Raw genomic sequence first — 17788 nt, 5'->3', positions numbered from 1 at the left:
ACAAAACCAAACACACATGCACACCTGGACACATGCACGATAGCATCGTAGACAGCCACACACTCACGTACACACGGGCGTACAGACCCATACACACACATCTGCACACACGCATATAAACGCACGCACATACCTATAAACAAACCCTAATGAACCCACACCTGTAGACGCGCCACAATACCAAGCACACGCACGCATGTAAGCACCACACACACCAAACACCCAAACAATACGCATGCGAGATCATATTAGCACACACTCACGAACAAGTGGACATACGTACCTGCACACCCAAACAAACAAGCGCACACACACATCTGCACTAACAAGCATGCACATCTGCAGACACGCAAACACGCGCATGCACACCTGCACACACATATCCAGACACAAGCACACATGCACACACGTAAACAAATGCAAGCACATACCTGCAAACTATCCGTCAAGCACCCAAACACACACCCACACACGCACACACTCGAACACAAGCACAACTGCACACACAAGCTAGCACATCACGAAACAACATGTATATACTCAAAAGCACACTCATCGGCACACACATACACACCCACACTCCCACACATGTATATAAGCACACATACACACAAACACAAACACTCGCATACACACCTGTACACACGCACGATAGCATCGCAAACACCCACACACCAAAACAACAAGCACGCGCGCACTTGCACACACGTTCATGAACACACGCACGTACGTACACACCCGCACAACTAAACAAACACGCACACACGCTCTAACACGCACACAAATCTTACACACCCAAACAAACACATGCACACCAGCACACATGCACATATGCACACAAATGCACGCACATACCTACAAACAATGCCTCAAATACCGGCACCCACAACCACACACACCCGCACACCCAAACACACAAGCACGCAAACCTACACAATCGCAAGAACCAAACACACCAACAAGCACACACTCAAACACACGCACATTTGCACACACAATCAAGCACATGTCGAAACACAAGAATATACATAAACGCACGGCACACACATACACACCCCCACACACCCAAACATGCATACAAGCACACATGCAGACAAACTCACTCATGTACATGCAATATCTTCCTTATCATAAAGATAATTTGAAAGGAAAAAAAAAAAATTACTTTCCAAGAGATACATATATTAAAAAAAGCAACTCTAGGGTCCGAATACAACTAATTGAAATTTCCTCATTTATATAGATTCAATCAAATATACACAAAGACAAAAAAAAAAAAATAGTGAGAAAGAGAGAGCTGTGGTGAAAAATTAGAAACGGTACCTTTGCATGCTTAAAGAACTTGTACAGCTTCAAACAATACCATGCACACACGTGCGCACCAAATACACACACCCAAACGAACACAACCAAACCCACACAAAAACCCGCAAACCCACCCACCCTCATAGACACAGGCAAATACGCCCACACATGTACACACAAACAGAGATCTACTAAAAAATAATAAACAATACAAACAGAGAATAGCAATATTCAGATTGTAGAAATGTACAGCTTCAATCAATACCACACGTACGCACATACCCGCAAACAAACCTCATGCACCCACACCCGCACCCACAGTACCAAGCACACACAAGCTTGCACACCTGGACACATGCACGAAATCACCGCACACACCAAACACCCAAACAACAAGCGCAGACGCACTCCTACACACACACTCACGAACATGCGCACGTACATACCCGCACACCCACACAAACAAGGACTCATGCACATCTACATAACACGCACGCTCTGCAGACACCCAAACACACGCATGCACACCTACACACACACATCTACACACATGCACACATGCACATAAACGCATGGACGTACCCACAAAAAAACCCTCAAACACCCGCACCCGCAACCGAACCATACCATACACACCCACACGCACGCATGCAAACCTGCACACACACGCAAGTACCATACACACACACACTCTAACACACACCCAAACACGCACATCTGCACACACATGTAAGCACATCTCGAAACACACGTATATACAAAAATGCACGCACATCACACACAATCACATTCCTACACACCCAAACATGCATATAAGCACACATGCACACAAACGCAAGTGCGTACCTACAAACACACCCTCACACCCACCTAGTCACACACATACATCCACGTATGCATACATCCCACAGCCACAAAACAAAAAAAACAAAAAAAGAGCTCTACTACAAAATAAGAAACAATACTCATATAGCAAATAACAAAAGTGAGAGTGAGAGAGCTATACTCAAAAGCAATGGTATCTTTTCATGCTTGTAGACTGTACAGGTTCAACCAATACCACACACCCGTACACAAGTGAATGCATGCACGCACCCACCCACTCACCCAAACACATGCACACATGCACATTTGCATGCATCCACACACCCAAACACACACACGCACAAACACACCCGAACACACACACCGCTCACACACGCTGAAGCCCAAAATTAAACATCATAACAAAAACAAAAAGTTAATCCAAATTATATCTTATTAAAGCCATTAGAATGTTTGGCACCACAAATCCATTGATCAATATGCATTCCATTAGTAAAATCTCAATATCTTCCTTGTCATAGATATAATCTGAAATGAAAAAGAAAAGTAATTACCTTCCTCTGAATACAGCTATAGGGTCTAAATACAACTAATTGAAGTTTCTTCATTTATGCAAATTCAATCCAATATACACACACAGACAAAAAAAATAGAGAGAGTGAGTGAGAGAGATAGAGTTGTATTGAAAAGTTAGGAACGGTACCTTTGCATACTTAGAGAACTTGTACGGCTTCAACCAATACCATGCACGGACATGCGTACCAAATACACACACCCAGACGCACAACCAAACCAAACCCAAACCCGCAAACCCACCTGCCAACCCACATAGACACAAACGAATGTGTGCATGCACACACACACAAATAGAGGATCGACTAAAAAATTAGAAACAATACACTTAAAGATAAATAGCAAGATTGAGAGCAAGAGACATTGACTCAAATCAAAAGTATGAAATAGAACATTTGCATGATTGTAGAAATGTACAGCTTCAACCATACCACACAAAAATGCACACATGTACCCTTAAACAAACCCTCTCACACTCGCGCACACACCTACAATACCAAACATACACACACAAGCACACTTGCACACACGCACGAAAGCACCGCACACACACCCAAACAACACATGCACACACACTCACGAACACATGCAAGCCTACATATCTACACACACCCAAACACACGCACGAACACCTGAACACACACCTCATACACCTAAACACACACGTGCACATATGCGCACGCATGCACGCGCACGCATGCATGTACCTGCCAACACACCCTCATTCACCCACTCTCGCGCACACACCCTACAGACAAATGCACACACCAGACACGACACACCTGCATGCGCGCGCACACACACACTCTTGCCCACCCATACCAGCCACATATACACACAAGCACACAACCATCCCACAGCCAAACACGAACAAAGCTCTATTCAAAAACAAGAAAGAATACTTATGGAGACAAATAGCGAAAGTGAGAGTAATTGAGAGCTCTACTCGAAAGCAAGAAACGATACATTTGCTTGCTTGCAAAGCTATACAGCTTCAACCAATACCACCCGCATGTGCACCCACACTCGCACGCACGCACAAGCATGCTCATCCGCAAGCACACATCCACCCACACACACCCATGTACACATATAGATTCCTACTCAAAAGGAAGAAACAATATATCCACCTGCTTGTTGAACTTGTACATATCCAAATACTTCAAAAACTAACTTATCCTCATAGAATATAGTGGAAGAAATGATAATAATTATTCTTAAACTAATAAAATGGATTATATATATTTCTTAGTAAAAGCAATTATTATTGAAGGGGAGAGAGAGAGCATATTATACTAAGAATAAACATCAAAATAAATAGTTAGTCGAAAGTATACCTCCTTGAAGCCATTAGAATGTTTGGGCACGACGAAAGCTCTAGCAATTAATCAGCATTCAATTTTTTTATGATCATTTTCAAGGATCACAATATGTTCCTTACCGTAGATATTGCCTGAAATGCAAAAGAAAGAATAAAGTTGTCATTTCAAAATACAAGGTAAAGTAGTACATATATTAAAAAAACAGTGTTTCTAGTGTCCAAATATAACTAATTGGAGTTTCCTCTTCGATACAACTTCAATCGGAATTTAGAGATACCGAGAGAGCTTTGCATGCTTGTAAAACTTGTACATATCATCCAGCACTTAACGGTGTAGCCTATAGGATCTCATGGAAGAAATGATTCTATTTATGTTTTTAGTTAATAAAAGTGGATTTTATATCAAGCGAATACAAAAGGGTGAAGAAACACAAAATAATATCTTTTAATCAATAAAAATGGATCTCATTGTCCAAGACATTAAACTGGGCCATATTGTTAAGTTGAAAATGGCTCTACCAAAAACTAAAATTGTGGAAGAATTTTATCGGCAAGATATATATTCTACACTATTAGCGTAATCAATAAATTCTTGTATTCGGTCCCTTTTTTCCGACAAAAATGCATATACTTTTGACACTTCGTGAGATTATCAACACAAATACACCAATGCAAAAAACAAGCACTAATTAAAGAGAACAACACAAAAATAAGCCTACCAAGATTTGGTTGAAAAACAAGAGCAAAGTAATGTCACTAACTCACTTCAATGCAATAAACAAGCAATTAATCCACAAAATAGGATGCAATAATTAGTAGAGAAGCCCATACACTTTTTTTTCAGCATCGATTGCAGGAAATGAATGCGCCAACACTTGGAAAAATTAGTCGAGTTCGCTGTAAAAATTCTTCTGGGGTTTGTGGAAGATTTGAAAGAAATAAAGAAAGTTAAAATTTTCAACATAGTATCCATTTTCAACTTTTACTGGTAGATTTATTTTAGCTTCATGCATCCCACTAAATCAAAATAGATAAAACGACTGTTTAGAAAAGCATGGAAACTGGTGTGCGTAAATTTGTTTTTCGGTGTAAAATGAGAAAATCCAAACAAACAAAAACAGTATGATAAAATGCCAATACATTACTGATACAATAAAATCCTATTGAATTAACCAGAACATGTACAAAATTCAAGGGAAATGTAAAACTAGAAAACAACATTACCACAAAGAGGGAGGGAGGGAGGTAGGGAGACACCCAGGGGGAGGGGGAAGAGATGGAGAGTTACGTTTCTTGGATATTTGAGTTTGGCAGAATTACAAAAACTTTTACGTGGAAATTATTGCGATGAAATAAGAGAGATGGAGGATAAGGACGATCTCTCTCTCTCTCTCTCTCTCTTCGCTACACTCCAACAGCCAGAGCAAAAGTTTTTTTAGCAACCCCTCGCACAGAAAATGAAATGAGCAAACTAGGAATTACGATTGACTAAAAAAAATCAAAAGAAACTAAATTCATATGGGTCTTTCGAAATTCAATAGAAAAAAATTTAAGAATGGATAATCCAAATTGGTTCGAAAAGAAAACCTGCTTCAGATTCTATCAGATTCTCCTAGGGAAATAAATCCCTAATGTCATAAATCTAGCTAACAGGTAAAAGAAAGCAAATCACATCATAAAAGAAAATCCGATTGCAGATTCAATCCAATGAAGCGAAAAAGGAATTTCATATAAAACCAACAGATCAAAAAGTGAACAAACAGAGATGAACTAAGAACTAAAAAAGAAATTTTGAAGTACCTCTGGCTGTTGCAGGGGAACGACAACTCTGGAGGCCTCTCTTGTTGTTATTGAGAGTTATAGAAAATAACGCCTTCCAAGCTCAACAACAATGATGATAGAAACACTTGAGACAACTGTTGTGCGTCTCTCCTCCTTCAGTGTCTGGGTGAGTCTGAGTCATCGCTAGCTCTTCAAACCCAAATACCGCAATCTCTCTACAGGGTTTTCTTTCTCTCTACAATGTCTGGGTGATTCTGAGTTGCTCTGTTTTTTCTCTCTACAGACAGAGTTTTGCAACTATGGAGGAACATTGTAAAATAAACAATACAAAACGATATCCTTCTTTATGAATATTCTAGCCACTAATATATTTCTCCAACGGGCTTCTTTTCAAAATTCCTCTCAGTTAGCGTCTAAAAAAAAAAAAAGTAGTAGTTTTGAATACAACGGCTAAATACGAAATACAACGGTCACTAATTTTACGTTTGCTTGTTAGTCATTTTGTATATTATGAAGAACATGATTATTATTTTTTTTTTTTTTTTAAATTTGTTTCTGTCGATGTGGGATATAAGATATGCTAGCCGCTCAACCTAGTACAACTCGGTTTGCACTAGTATAAGGTATACAACGGACTCGATGCCGGTGTCGGAGGACTATGAGAAAAAATGGAGCAGAAAGGGATGTCGAGGTTCTGAGATTCATCCAAAAACTCGGGATTTATTTTCGTTTTGATGTGCAGTTTTTCATTTTTTTAAATAATTAAAATAAACACGTGGCTATCATTTGAATATGCCACGTCAAGCGGGAAGGAGGAGCGGGACTCAGGAGCGGGCTGGAGAATTATCTAAACTTCAATTACGAAGGGTGTCGTTGCATGGGGGCATTTCAATCCTAGTTTGTCGTATTGATAGCCGTAATTTGCCAGCAACAAAGACACGGGGCGCACGTGTCCTTGGAAAAGGGAAAGTGGAAAAAAATTAGCTTTGAACTGGGGTTTGGTTGTATCGGTAGTCGGGCAACAAAATCTTTGGAATTTGGGAAGACCTCGTGGTAACGGAACTGCCAAAATGTACTTAACACCCCCGTAAGCCCCAAAAATTCAACCATAGACAGCTTGTCGTAGACTTTCTGTTCGGATCTCACTCATCTTATTCATCTCTCTTCTTTCCAAATAGCTCCGCAGTCCACTTAGCAGGAAAATAAATACTTTTTTTATAATTTTATTATAGTAACTGATATATTTATTTTAGCTTTTTAATAACATTGACTAATTATTGAGACACGTCAATAAATATGACTAATAATAATAAATAAAGATGATAAAGCATTTCTTCCAAAATATCTAAAGATTGATTAAATTATTCTTTATGTATAAGTAATGATTTGTACAGACTTCAGTAGGTAAATTTTATGCATTTTTTTTTGTTAAAAAATGGTTCACACCATGAAAAATGTAAGAAATTTATTCTATTTTAGCGAGATCTAATTTTTTATAAAAAAAAAACTTGCGCAAAATTTATCTATCTAACTATATATAAATATATATTGTATATGTACGAAAAAAAAAACTGATTTGATTACATAAAATCAAACTATCTCGTCTTATTTTATCTTATATAATTATTATAATTTTCTTAAATCCTCATATAAAATATAATAAATAATTTAATTTTTTTAAATTTTAAAATAAAAAATATATTATAATAATATTTTATTCAATCTCATCTCAATCTCATTTTTATTTAAACTGCATAATCAAACCAAATATAAACTTTTGAAACTCCTAAAAGTTAAAATCTGGATTAACAATGAAAGATTATAATCATTGACATGGTTCAAGCTTTTCATAACAAACATAATTTAAACGTTGATTTTCTTATTAGCACACAACTCTGACTTGATATTAAAAAGGGTTGAGACTTAAAACCAACCCAATAATTGGATAAAAACGAGCCGTCATCATTAACATGAATCCCTTTGAAGCTATCCAAGCCAAGCCACCAACCAATTAAAAAACGACATCATTTTAAAATTATTTTCATTGGTGGGTGTGGTAGCTAATGATAGCTTAGTTGTTATGTTGACTTTTTCCCATACTTGACCCCACACCCTCATCCGTTCCTTGTTTAGCACACCACATTTTGCATTATCAAACTACAACTGCAAACAGTTATTAAAATGTGTAGTCCCACTCAAATAATTAAGAAATAAAAATAAATAAATAAAATAGCCGTTGTTTTCATTGTCAGGTTGCTAAACCATTTCATGATACATATTAATCACCTTTTTTGATGGAGAATTGTGCCAAGAACATATGCACATGCAGCTGTTAATTATGTGTGTGTATTTAGTATGATTTAGTTAAGTACATGTATTTAATTATGTACCAATGTATGATGTTGGTTCACCATCAATAAGATGTGGCTGTCAACCTTACCTTTATTAGGAGCTGCAACAAATTGGCCTTTTATCTTGTTTTATATCTAGGAAAATATATCTCGAGCACAACACGACAACCATCATATTTTATAGAAAAATAATTTGTACAAATTTTAAATAGACGAGTTTCACGAAAAGTAGTTTTTACTTTGAGAAAGTGTAACAAAAATTATTATTTTTTAGTGGGATTTATTTTTTTACAAATAGCTTATGCATGACTTGTCTATTTGAGACTTGTACCTAACTTTACTCTTATTTATATTATTATATATTATTGTGTAAATCAATTGTCACAACTTAACCTAAGCTAAAACATCAATCGCCTTCGTTATATAAAATATGATTTTAAGGTCTTAAGTAATCTCTAAACACAACTTATAAACACAAATATCAATAAAGATCATCTTGAATTTTACTGCAAGAATTAGATGGTTAAAGCTGAAGAGAGATAGACATGTTACTTGAATCATACAAAATTTAACATACAAATCGGATAATATTTTTTTAATATGTGTATATTTCATATGAGTATTTAATGTTGTGGGGAATTTTATTTTTTTTAATTACGCCATCTAATTTGTAAAAAAAATAGAAAGAATCTTAATATCAAATATGAAAAATTATATTTGTAGTTCTAAAATATGCAAGTCTCGTGCATTCATTTTGAAATAATTTGAATAAATCTATGATCTACATGAAAAATTATTTTTTTAACGATAAATCTATTTTTTTAAAAAGATATATATAAGATTTATATTCTTTAAGACTGTATCTAACATTACTTAAGAGAAATTCATCCCACATTTATTACAAACTACAATAACAATCTGTACAATCAAACTTGTCACTTGAAATAAAGACATGGATTAAATGAATTGGGGTAAGGAATACAATTATTTTCTGAATGGGGGGTAGTGGTCATTTATAATCTATGTGCCAGAGGTATAGACTATAGTACTACTCGTCCAATTCTACACCTTCAATGAATATATACTTTGCAACATTATAATTGAAGAACCGCATTTAATTTAATGCCTTTTATTTTTTAATATATAATGTTGGGGTAAATTGGTAGAGCTTTTGTTTTTATTTAATTTTTTATTAAGTTCAAACATAAAAAATGTAATAGAATAATAAATACGTTTTTTTTTTTTTTTTATAAGTGAAAGAAAGAAAGGTAAAAATAAAATAAAATAGAAAAAAGAAAAAAGAAAAAGACAAGAAAAAATCTCATAGCTGAGAAAAGCTGAGAAAGGAAGAAAAAGAAAAGAAAAAAAGGGAAAAATGAATGCTTGCTGTGGAGGAAAGAAGCAAATCTAAACCACAACAGAAGAGGTTTTAGTTACTCTGAATCCTTGTTTTCTCGGAAAGGAGAGAATGCTGCGAAGTTACTTCAGAGTTCGTTGGAGCCGATCGATCTGTTTGCAGTTCTCCGATCCGAACGTCCTCGCAAAGCAATTAATGTTGCAGATCCCGAGTGTCTGATGCGGCATTCGTGGCATTTCGTAACTGGCGTTTAAGCTCTGCTTTCTTTTTGATCTTGAGATCGTGGTCGCACTCGACGAGGTTTCTAGCTCTCTCTGTTTGAATAATTTTGACTCGGTAAAGTTGGGTAAGTCGAGCTCTTGCGGGTAGTTTTCAGTGGTGAATTTTGCTCTGTAGATTCAACTCCATTGGCGGGCTTAGTAGTTTCTGCAAGAATTGGGGTTTAGTTGAGTTGTCACTGGCACTGTTGGGACTTTTAGCTGGACGAAAATCTAGGGTTTCAGATTCTCAAATTGGTGTTTTTTTTTTTTTTTTTTTTTAATTATTATGGACGTTGAGGCTCTACATTTTTACTGGTACAGTTGTTATAGTTTCCATGTAATTATATGCAATTCTGTGTTCAAGAATAAGATTGTACGCTGAGTTGACTTGGTCTTACAACGTATGGTTTTCGATTGGTATTAGGTTGTCAGAATTGGAATTAATTTAATTTGGCGAATTTGGCGTAGCCGGCAGATCAAAACCAAGCACGGTCTTTTGTACGAGTATGATTGTGGGCTGACCGAGCAGAAGAACATCTGTTTTTGTAGTTAGCCGGATAGCTACTATGCGGTTTTTGTTTTGGTTCAACTGTTGTATGATTTCGGGGCGAATGGACAGGTTGGGGTGACAATTCAAAAGTTTTAGCTTTTGGTGCCGTGATGCCTCCTTCTCCGGCATTGAGATGCTCTCCTGGGAGAGAGCCTAGAGGGGCCAATCACAAGCGAGGACGGAGTCTCGAGAGTGGATTGTTGTTCAGAGAGAAAGATGATCTTGCTTTGTTCAACGAAATGCAGACCAGAGAAAGAGACAATTTCTTGCTTCAGTCGACTGATGACATTGAAGACACATTTTGTAATCTTCTATACTGAACCCGGTTCTTTAATTTGTGTGTGTGAGTGTTTTTTTTTTTTTTTTTGTTCTGTTTCCCCTTAGATAACAATGCTGAATTTCTCTTTGAATTTGAATTGTCGTTTACAGCAACAAAATTGAGACACTTTTCTGCAAATAAGCTTGGAATCTCCATTCCAGCACGAGGAGAGAGTAGTGACCTGCTCAATGCCGATGAGGAGAAGAATGACTATGACTGGTAGGTCTTCTTTATCATAATCTGATTCTTAACCTTTCATCTTTGAATCACTATTGAAATTTTATTTTTTCCACATATATATTCAAATTTGAAATGATGCATTGAATGGGGTCAAAATTGAAGTGTCTTGTGGCTGGAAATTTTATTGTCTTGCAGAGTGAGAAATATTACCTATACGTACAAAAAGAAAAAAAAAAAGAAAAGAAAAAGAAAAAGATTATGTCTTGCAAGTAAGCAGAAAGAGGATTTAAATTGCAACAAAATTGTCTACTTCGCTCGTACACATTAATGGGAAATTACCTTCTTGATAGTCCGGTATTTCATCATGAAGCTTTAAATTTTACTGTAAAAAATTTGTCAAATTATTCTCCTGATCACAAGAGTTTGGTTGGAAGATATATATGGCACTTTTCTCCTGCAAGATGGTTTCTAGCTGGTATAATTGGATTTTTCATTTTTTGGTTCTAATGGAATGCCTGGTATTATTGATTTTACAGGTTACTAACCCCTCCGGACACCCCTCTGTTTCCTTCATTGGACGATGAGCCACAACCAGTTAATGCTGCACCCAGGGGCAGACCACGGAGTCAACCTATTTCTATATCAAGATCCTCCACAGTAAGTGTTTGGAACACTTTAATGATCATAATCAGCTTGCTTATACTAGAAGTTTCCTTGATGAAAAGCATGCTCGTCTTTGTGCTCCGGCTGGTTAGATAATTTGTGCATCGTTTTTGCAGATGGAGAAGAGTTTCAGAAGCAGTAGGGGTAGTGCCAGTCCAAATCGCTTAAGCCCATCTCCTCGGTCTGGGAGTGGCACATTCCAGTCGAGGGGAAGGCCTTCATCAGCAACTCATTCCAGTCCACCCCCAGGTCTACGGCACGCTACTCCATCACGGAGGCCGTCCACTCCTCCAAGTAAACCCTCAACACCTGCTCCAAGGTCTTCTACCCCAACTCCTCGGAGGGTGAGCACTGGGTCCAGTGGTAACATGGCCTCTCCAGTGACTAGAGGACCTTCCCCCATAAAGACAAATCGAGGGAACTCTGCTTCGCCAAAAGTAAGGGCATGGCAGGCCAATATTCCAGGTTTCTCCTCTGATGCGCCTCCCAATCTTCGTACTTCTCTGGCTGATCGACCAGCATCATATGTGAGGGGTTCCTCACCAGCATCCAGAAATGGTAGGGATTCTACCTCCAAATTCAACAGGCAATCAATGTCCCCAACAGCTTCTAGAAGCATCAGTTCATCTCATAGTCATGATCGAGACAGATTCAGCTCTCACAGCAAAGGTTCTGTGGCATCGTCTGGTGATGACGATGTAGACTCGCTACAATCTATTCATGTGGGGAGTTTAGACCGAGCAACATCAAGGAGAGTTGGTGCATTATCAAATAACCAAGCTCTGCCCTTCTCTAAGAAATCAACTAGAATAGTGTCCTCAATATCTACTCCAAAAAAATCATTGGACTTTGTCCTTCGACAGACGGTATATTTCAGTTACACTTTTGTTCTTCATCATCAGCCTTTTGCTAGTGAGCATCAATTGAGTTGGGAATAATTAATGTTCTCACATCTCTTGTTGAGATCAAATGACCAAACATAGAGGTTTAATCCTTAGAATAGCTGGTCTGTGTGCATATATTCTCATACTTAAAAAACTTTTTCTTAAGATTTGACTGTTATCTACTTGTAAAAGAAAAAAGATTGTTTACGTTCAGTGTACTTGGTTACTCCTATTGATATATATAATATTTTTACTTACAAAAAAAAAAAAAAAAAAAAAAAAAAGAAAGAAGATTTTACTGTTACGTTGCTACTAGAAAATTTTATGAGGATTCCCCCCTGCCCCTTGGTTTTTGCAACGGTGTGAACTCGTGAAGATTTGTCAATTAATAGTTCATATTTATTGTATCTGATGGGCTTAAGCTATTCAAAATTTGAGCAGGATAACCGGAAAATTCCTCAGAATATGTTCAGACCGCTCTTATCTAGTGTCCCCAGTACCACCTTTTATGGTGGGAAAGCAAGTTCTGCATATCGTTCGCTGATATCTAGGAACTCCTCAGTCACAACAAGCAGCAATACAAGTTCTGATCAAGGTGTAGGTGCTGCCCTTGATACTGAAGGTAGTGACCCGAACCAGGATGATGCAGCAAGTGAATGTGGGAAAGTTGCGTATCCTGACGTTCATGAAGAAGTATTTGCCTTTGATAAGATGGATGTAGTGAATGAAGGTATTGGGCATGAAGTGCCTGTTGTGTCACTTCACATTCAGAATGCTGACTTTGATAAAGGCCCTGCAGTTGACTATGTTAATGTTGACTCTGGAAACTCCAGTCACCATGGTATTGCCATGGGAATTAATTTGACTTCTGCAGCTTTTCATGCCAAGGCTGACTATTCAGAAGTTGATATTCTTGAAAATATGGAAATTTGTTTAAAGTGTGGCTCTACATACATTGCTGTTGATGAACCGGAAGGAGGCATTGAACTTTGTCCAGAATGCTGGAGGAAAGATAAAATTTTGAGTGCCATAATTCCAGAAACAGCCACCGTAGTTCCTGTAAAGTCCCCGTTGATGTCTACAAACATTTCTGCAGAAGAAAAACCTTCGGATGAGATGGAGCCCCAAATTATCATACCTGAATTTGAACACATTGCTTATGTGGGTGAACCAAACGTTTCACAGGGTGAAGAGAATGTTGAGCAAGGCCAGACTCCCCTGAGTGAGCAACAACATAACTACTCTCGAGAATATGCAAAGTCGTTGATGGAGGAGGCTGAGCATAGGGATGTCAACGAGCAAGAGAGGTGCCAACCAACTGTTGGTTACCGCATAACTGATAATGAAATTGGGGGTCGGCAATTGCATCACTATAATGAGTATCCAAATTTGAAGGTTGACTTTTCAGAAGGTACAGGCATCTCTATACTGCTGAAGAAGTCAAGCAGTAACAAGGGGCCTGTTTTTCAAGGCAGAACATTTACTGCTGCTACAATACCTTACGATGATCTTTCTCTTGCAAGAGACAGTGTAAGCAGTATGAGAAGCTCCATTGGGCATGGCAGTTTCTCAGCATCATCATCTATTGATTTCAGCTTAGCTAGACAAACGGAGAGTCGTGTACAACGACAGTTAAGCAGCAGGAAATCAGACCTGGAGAATTACCGATATGACATAAACACAAAGCCTCAAAGCAATGGGTCATCTTTATCTGGCAGTTCAAACCCTGCTCACCTTGGATCAGATCTTGCGTCAAGCACATTTATAGAAGAAAACTCTGAGGTTTCTGCTGGGAATGTAAAAGATGCTAAAGTGGAAACACCAACAGCATATGAAGAACAAGCGCTCGTGTTGGAATATATGCAAGCAGGTGCTACTGGTACATCTTTTACTGGGACAACAGTTGTCGAGAATGATAATTTTGAATGTGATGATGGTAGTAGAGCACTTGATGCTCCCAACTTTGAAATGTCCAGTCATGTTGTCAGTGTTCAGTTAGAGGATAACATAAATTATGAAGATTGTGTTTCTTGTGGAAATGGCCAAAATTTCACCGAAAATGCGAGTACCATGGATATGGAAGCATCAAATAGAACTCCAGATTCCTCTTTTGGAGAAGAATTAGCCTTGCTTAACGGTAGCATTGATGAAGTGGACGTTGCACAGGTTCCTTCACAGAGCACTTTGGTTACTATGTCAGATGGGAAAGCAGAACAATGCTGTCAGAGTACCCCTGGTTCACAGATTGATGAAGTCTCTCTGATTTGGAAGAGCACCAAGGGTGAATTGCAGGAATCTTATGTTACAGCCTCTTCAGAAGGGGATTTAATTGCTGCAGTTTCAGAGCCCAACACCTCTGATTATGCACATGGCATCCTTGGTACGCCTGTCTTGCACATCTTTTTTGTGTACTTTCTACTTGGGATTTACACTATCATAGTTGCATCTCATTGATTGCCCATGACACGTATGGTGTCTCAATTTTTGGTCTGAGCATTTTAATTTGCTACCAAATGGCTCCATCAAACCTTGAATGTACTTAGTTGTTTGTGCCACAGAAGTGAGTTTTCTGACATCTCAACATTATTTGCTTATACTCGAACAAACTTAGACAGACATGTAATGGATGATTTTGGTGACTGAGTTCTGTTTAAATGATTTTAGCTTGTCTTAGCAATAGGAATGTGATAGTTCACATTGTCCTGATTTGCTTTCTAGCATTCACCGGAAAAGGTAGATTATTCTATGAATGGACGGTATTCATAAGTTTATTGCCAAATAGCTACTAATTCCCAGACTTCATATTTGGGTTGGGATATTCTTGCAAATTTTTCCTAATTGAATGATAATTCATGCATTCAATCTATCCTCATTTTATGCCATCACTGCATACATTTTTATGTGCACCTGTATATTATGACATTGCCATGTATATTGATTTGCCTTCATTATCTGGTCTCGATTCTTCTCCTTTGTAATTTGTACTGGTTGATTCCATTTACTTGAACACTGCATTCCATCTTCTGCAAACCAGTTGCTGATCCAGTGGATATAATGGAAACCAACTTTTCTGACTTTGTTACCAGCTTTTACATCATTTGGAAATTCAGTTCTTGTGACACATTTGATGTGCTGAAGCCCTGTTTTGAGATAAAATTAACAAGTCTTGGGAAAGTTCTCTGACAAACTCCTAATGTTTTTGACAGAGGAATCAACAGTAATGGTAGACGGTCAGGGTGGAAGTAAGTCAAGAAGTCTAACACTTGAGGAGGCAACAGATACAATACTCTTCTGCAGCTCCATTGTCCAAGATCTGGCTTACCAGGCTGCCACCATGGCGATGGAGAAGGAAAGCTCAATCCCATTGGAAGGTTCCTGGCCAACAGTTACAATACTGGGAAAATCAAATTCTGAGAGAAAGGTTCCACGAGGCAGAACTGCTGGCAAGCGCACTTCGAAAGCCCAGAAGGCCAGGCAAAGGCAGGTGGAAACAGATGCGAAACCCGCATCCAATAAGACTGAGAATGATGAGAATGTTGATGACTCTTTGACCCGTTATGTTGGTATTCCCAACAAGGTAGACAGCATGAAGCCTCCAAAGCTGGAATCCAAGTGCAACTGCACAATAATGTGAAGTCCATTTTTTATTAAGGTCGTGCTCAATGGTGACCAACATGCTATTCCCTTGTATGTTACTGGCTAATGCTTGAAGGGCTGTTTGACTTGTTGCCAATCGGTTCCTGGTAATCCAATTTATTTGTGAGAAATGCCATGTTGTCTTTTGGGGCAGTAATTGTAAAGTAATTTTTTTTCTTTCCTCTTTTTTCTTTTTTTGGTTAGGCTGGCATTAGTGAGAGGCACTGGAGTTTGTGTTTGCCCCAGTAGCCACATTCTTGTTCCCTTTGGTTCAATCCTCCATAAGAGATGTGTGAACGAAATTCCACTCATTCTTATTCATTATGATTGTGAAGTATATAGCTTTGTTTCATTTGCAGTTTAGCAAGGCTGGCAACTCTTATCTCTTGAGAAACTAATTTCTAACAACTTTTATCATTTGGGAAGCATGAGTTTTGCTTCTGTTGAATTTTGTTATTCATTCCGGTGCATAGTTTGAAATTCCGTTTCATTCCAGCCATTTCAGTTGGATTTCCGTTCTTGTCTAGTATTCGGTACACTATACATTCTTGTTCCGTTTCGCTCCAAATTTCGGCCCCTTTCGGCCATTTCGGTCAATTTCTTGCCATTCAGTTGAAATTGGCATTTTGGGCCCTATTCTGTTTCGGATTATTTTTGTAAATTTTAAATTTAGTTGGTATTTAATTAATTCTAGAATATAAAATATATTTATATAATTTTAATTTTTTGTAATTTTAAATACGTGATCTCATTCTCTCTCTTTTTAAAATATTATTATTTTTAATCATTTCTATTCTTTTATTTTTTTTCTTTTTTTTATATCTCAATTCAAGTTTGTGATTTTCTCAATTTTCGTTTTTATAAATCTTCAATTCTTTCATACATCTCTGCCTATACTTAAAAGAGCGTATAATCGTTACTGTTCATTACTGTTCATCGTGAACAGTAAATCTAAATCAGCCTCTTTTTTTCTTCTTTTTTTTTTTCATATCTTATTACTGTTCATCGAAAGTATGATGAAGAGTAATGAACAGTTTTTATTTATTTATTTATTTTTTAAATTTTTATTTTTAAATCCGTGTGAATGTCAATGTGCGACATAATACCGCAATCGTGCGTTGGGAATGAGAGAGAAGAAGAAAGAAAAAGTATAAAAAATATTAATTTTTGAATTTTAAATGATCAATAAAGAAGATAATTTTTTTTTCTTCGCATGTTTTTTTCGCATATCCTATTACTGTTTATTATATCATACACTAAAAATCAACTTTGATTTATAAAATACTAATTTTTTATCATTAAATAAATGATGAAATTTTACTGTACATTTTTAAGAGAAAAAAACTATCTAATTAATTTGAATTTTTAATATAATTTAAATTTCATAATAAATGATGAATATAAATAAATAATAATTTTATTCTTATATATTAGACCATTTTAATATTTGAAATTACACTTTATTTTTTTCTTCAATTTGACAGATGTGGCAAACGTGCTTTTTTTTATCAATTAAAAAATCTTACGCCATACAGGATTTTATACAAGTACCACTAATTTCAAAATAACCAAGCCATTTATAAAATACTAATATTTCATCATTAAATAAATAATGAAATTTTGTTAAATATTTTTAAAAAATTATAACTATATAAATAATTAGAGTTTTAACATAATTTAAATATGATAATATTCTTAATTAACTAAAGATAACTGCTATAACTAATAAAAAAGTAACCTGAAAATATGTCATGAAGGTGTATTTCATTTTTTTATTTTTCT

The 17788-nt window shown here is 36.9% G+C and overlaps 1 protein-coding gene across 2 annotated transcripts; it reads left to right on the top strand.

Annotated features, from left to right (window-relative positions):
- The first annotated feature begins 9494 nt into the window (after window positions 1-9494).
- Window positions 9495-16364, top strand: LOC109019517. Of its 2 annotated transcripts, none has more exons than XM_019001814.2 (7): window positions 9495-9814; window positions 10199-10627; window positions 10754-10862; window positions 11360-11480; window positions 11603-12352; window positions 12812-14750; window positions 15577-16364. In XM_019001814.2, the coding sequence occupies exons 2-7, from the start codon at window positions 10435-10437 to the stop codon at window positions 16002-16004; spliced, it is 3540 nt and encodes a 1179-aa protein (XP_018857359.2). In that variant the 5' UTR covers window positions 9495-9814; window positions 10199-10434; the 3' UTR covers window positions 16005-16364. The 2 variants fall into 2 exon arrangements, with proteins under 2 accessions (XP_018857359.2, XP_018857354.2); XM_019001809.2 differs by having other exon boundaries at window positions 9495-9860.
- The last annotated feature ends 1424 nt before the right edge of the window (window positions 16365-17788 follow it).

Source organism: Juglans regia, chromosome 13, assembly GCF_001411555.2.
Source record: "Juglans regia cultivar Chandler chromosome 13, Walnut 2.0, whole genome shotgun sequence".
Lineage (NCBI taxonomy): Eukaryota > Viridiplantae > Streptophyta > Magnoliopsida > Fagales > Juglandaceae > Juglans > Juglans regia.
This window is presented reverse-complemented; position numbering and strand designations above follow the sequence as displayed.